The 4,276-nt window shown below is 42.4% G+C and overlaps 1 protein-coding gene across 3 annotated transcripts; it reads left to right on the top strand.

The window, feature by feature from the left end:
• Window positions 1–1,516: 1,516 nt before the first annotated feature.
• LOC121996403 lies at window positions 1,517–3,971 on the top strand. Of its 3 annotated transcripts, none has more exons than XM_042550365.1 (2): window positions 1,517–2,877; window positions 3,656–3,971. In XM_042550365.1, exons 1-2 carry the CDS (start codon window positions 1,550–1,552, stop codon window positions 3,711–3,713), a joined length of 1,386 nt encoding a protein of 461 aa, XP_042406299.1. In that variant the 5' UTR covers window positions 1,517–1,549; the 3' UTR covers window positions 3,714–3,971. The 3 variants fall into 3 exon arrangements, with proteins under 3 accessions (XP_042406299.1, XP_042406302.1, XP_042406301.1); XM_042550368.1 differs by having other exon boundaries at window positions 1,518–2,877; window positions 3,649–3,971; XM_042550367.1 differs by lacking the exon at window positions 3,656–3,971 and adding an exon at window positions 3,383–3,431 and having other exon boundaries at window positions 1,518–2,877.
• The last annotated feature ends 305 nt before the right edge of the window (window positions 3,972–4,276 follow it).

The raw sequence follows: 4,276 nt of genomic DNA, 5'->3' as shown, positions 1-4,276 counted from the left end.
CTCAGATGTCATATCCGAACCCATCTTGAAAATCCATTTTTGAACTTGAGCTCCTTTGATGATTAGTCTTTTGACTTATTGAAATTAGGGCTCAAACTTTCAACATCTTCTTCTTCCTCTAGTTCTTTTCTTTTTCTGATGATTAGTCCAATGAAGAACGGCCTCGCTCTAATACCACTTGTTAGGACATGTATGAGCTAGGGGTTAATAGCTCATTTCGCTTCTTTGAAGTTGAATGGCAGCAGAAACTTAAAGCGAAGACTCCACAATGCTAACGCCTTCGATTTTACTTTGTATCCACCTTTTTAAGATAACTAATCCAAGAATCTAACCCTCTATCACAACTCCACTATGAAAACCTCCTTCCAGGAAGCAGAGAAGCCTAGTACAATCTTGAATATAATAAATACAATAAGAGATGAAAGCAAATGCAATAAATACAAACAACTTTACATGAATTTTGCTTTAACCGCTTTCTTGTTGCTTGGAAATACCTATTGATCGGTTAGAAATGTAGTAATACTTCACTTATAACTTCTCAAAAACCGACCTAGAAGAAACTCCACGAAAACTCCTTTTCTAGGGTTCTTTAGATGCCTCCTAATCGATTGACATCATCCTCAATCGATTGTCACATCAGCCTAACTATTCAAAACCTACATAACGACTTGTTTCGCTCGTCCAATCGATTGGTGAGTCATATCAATCGATTGACAACTTCTAATCGATTGACCCAATCGATTCAGAAACTTTTTGTTCTCGCGAAAAGCACTGCAATCAATTGGAGCTGCTAAATTGATTAAGTCAATCAATTCAGCAACCTTATGTTCTCTTTGTGAAAAACACAGCCAATCAATTGGCTTGCTGAATTGATTGTTCCAATCGATTCAGCAAACTTTTATTTACTTGCAAGAAACCTTCAATCGATTGAACCAATTGATTGATCTATGCTGAATCAATTAACCTAATTGATTCAACACTCTTCTATGCTTCGTGAAAACAACTCTCAATCAATTATGATAGTTGATTACCCAACTCTAACACTCGAAATCCAAGTTTAAGGTTATTTTATCCAATATCCAATCAAATTTGATCTGTCAGAACTTCTTCACCATTATTATCGAGTCCCGCTATGACTTCCATCACTTAACTTCTAATTAAGTTTTCTATTGCTTAGTCTTACTAAAATTTTCTCATGTTTAAGACTTTCTATTTCCTAACTATTTAGTATTCGATCTACCGTTGATCTACTTACTTCTCTCACTTATTATCAAACATTAAATTTAAATCAGAATCCGTCCCAACTCCATTTTTATCTATTATATTGCACAAATAATATTATGATATTATCTTGATATTTTTCACACTTTAACCGATTGTCCACGTCAGCTATTGTATAATGGCTGGAAAAAAAAATACATTTGACATAAAATCGTATTTCGTTGTAAATTCAACGCTGTTTGGTGACAAAGCTAATGAATGTGGGAGGGTGGGCCCCTGCTTTGTCATTGGACAGAAATGGAGAACGGCGACTGGCGGTGGGCAGTAGATGGTGGATCTGTCTCCCCTAATCTCGTGCCGATCCGATCTGGTTGCTCGCCCGTCGCCTGCCAAGGAATTGGGGGAATCCAACCTCAAACCCAACACCATCGCCCCCAATCTCACTGCACCGACCGCGACAGAGATCGATCGATCCATCGATCGAGCCTCGGATCCCTCGACCATGGCCGCTCCAACCCCACCCGCGACCCACATCGATCCATCCGCCGCTGCTGCTGCGGTTGTGGCTGCTGCTACGCCTCGCAAACTCCCCATCAAGCGCAAGGATCCCCTAAACCCGCCCTCCGACCACCCCCTCGTCAAGCCCGACGACGACGACGAAGACCTCCCTGACCCTGACCCTTCCTTCGACGATGACGACGACGACTTCGACGAAGCCGAGGAGGTCAACGCTGCCCGACCCCCCGCTGCCGGCTCTGCCGTCCTCCCTCCCTTCCGGTTCCAGCGCGTCTGGTCAGAGTCGGATGAGATCCGGTTCCTGCAGGGTCTCCTCGGCTGTTGGTCGCAGGGACTCGTCTTCCCCCGCGACCTCAATCTCTTCTTCGACCGCTTCTCCGAGTCCATGCCGCAGCCCTACACCCGGTCGCAGCTCTCCGAGAAGCTTCGCCGCCTGCGCAAGAAGTTCCGCGTCATGTCTGCCCGCATCGCTCGTGGTCAGGATCCTTCCCGCCTCTCCCCTCACGACCGCGATGTGCTCCATCTCTGCACCCGCCTCTGGCACCCCACCTACGCCGCCTCCTCCCCTTTCTCGTCTCCCGATACCCTCGCTCCTGGAAGCCGTGGCAACAAACGCCGCCGCCCAAACCCCCGCGCCCCCTCTGGCCAGGCGCGCGCCGAGGCCTCGCCGGTCACCGCTCCTTCTCCTCCTCCTCCTCCTCCTCTTCTGGGACCAGTTTTCACCTTGCCTACCACTGCTACTCCTTCTCCGGTTCCAATTTCCACCTTGCCGCCTCCCGTAGCCCAGCATCCTCCTCTGACCAATGAAAAGGTAGCCTTTCCCACTGATGGCATCTCCGCAAGCACAGTACTTCATTTTGTTAAGGAAGAAAAAGAGCCAAAGGAAAACGAGCCGATAAAGGAGGAGAACAACTTGGAGCCACCACCTGTCTCAGGCAGCAATGAGGCTTCCGCTGTCAAAGACATGCTTAATCCTTCGATCGCAAAAACTGTCTTGGACGTGTTTGATGCATGTCTTGAAGAGCTCAAGCTATCGATGGCCAGCTCAATTTCGTCCAGCACCACAAAGGAGAGCAACCTGGAGAAGAAATGGAGAGAGCTGCGAGCTGCAGAGATGAACGTTTTGGCCCGTCGCTTGAGGTTGGTTCTTGAGAATTCCATCAATAATTGAAATGAATGCACTAAAAGTTGCAATCTTGACGGAACAGCATCTGACAGATTTCAACCTGTGTGTGACTTGAACACCAGAACTACTTATTTCTATGTTACTTTTGAAGTCTGTATATCATCAATCCACCTAGTTGTGTAGCTTCAGTGTTTTTTTTTTTATGTCAAATGCTTTTTTCTGCTGGTTGAAACAGAATCTTATTTATAATGATCAGGTCACACAGAAAACTTGTTCAAGGGTATTAGTTTTTGTAGACAATTGATAGTTAGTTAATTTTCCTGATTGAATCTCCCACATTTCACTTAGATATGGAAATATTTGATTGCAAAACCCCTTAAAGAGTCATATTGTAGATGATCTGACTTATTTATTCAATATGAGGGATGGTTTTGTTGTAAAGTCTAGAATATTTTCACAGGGTGACAGACCAAACACTTTTTTCAATGCTCAATCAATCACTCTTCTTTTTTGTCTCAGCCCAGTTAGCTGGATTAGTATTTGTAGTATCTGATTCATGCTTCTGAAACCAAGAATTGCTGCTTTCAGGGTATTTCACCTTTCTGAGCTTTATTCACCATTAATGGTTCATGTTCCATGTTTATAAATTTACTTTTTGCCTTTATTACACTGCAAAGTTCATGTCATGTCTCATTTTAGATTTTTTTTCTGTTATGTTACTTCAGACAAAGTAGGAAAGAAAGGGGAAAAACTAAAATCATTAATTTCTCTTGTTTACTTGCAAGGAAATAGGGAGGAAGGAATTTATTTCAGCCCAAACCGCACAGAAATAGAGGGAGATGAAGTTTAAGCATATATTAACACCAATGTAGATATTATTTATTTCCTTGAGATTATCGTTTCATTTCCATCCAACATCCTCGCCAAGTAAATACAACATCAATGACCAATTGCTAGTAAAAGAAATACAGGAACTGATGGAGGTAAAGTCACTATAAGATGGTGAGAAAATATTTAACAATAACACTGTTGTTAATGCTAAGTTGGCATATAGTTCCTTGACAGAGAAAGATATATAATAGTTGTAGGATAAACCTTTTCAGATTTCTCTTTTGTGCTTTCTCAGGTCTAGTTGCAGTTGTTATTTTGCTTGAATTTATTCGTTTTAGCTTAGCGAGGTTGTTGTTTTGAGTTTTGTTCATTTAGTTGATCATTGAAAAGATATTCAATTTGCATCAGTTTTTGTCAAAAGCAAGTGTTGTTCTATGCTGAGAGTGTACTTTCTAAAATTTAGGTTACTAACACTGTTTCTCATGGAATAGAAGTGCTTCCTTACTGGAATTCTGCACTAGGTAGAAAGAAAGTGAATTTGTCATATTGGCAGATAGGTTTACCAGTTCCTTTGCTTTGTTA

This window comes from Zingiber officinale, chromosome 6A (genome assembly GCF_018446385.1).
Source record: "Zingiber officinale cultivar Zhangliang chromosome 6A, Zo_v1.1, whole genome shotgun sequence".
Taxonomy (NCBI): Eukaryota; Viridiplantae; Streptophyta; class Magnoliopsida; order Zingiberales; family Zingiberaceae; genus Zingiber; species Zingiber officinale.
This window is presented reverse-complemented; position numbering and strand designations above follow the sequence as displayed.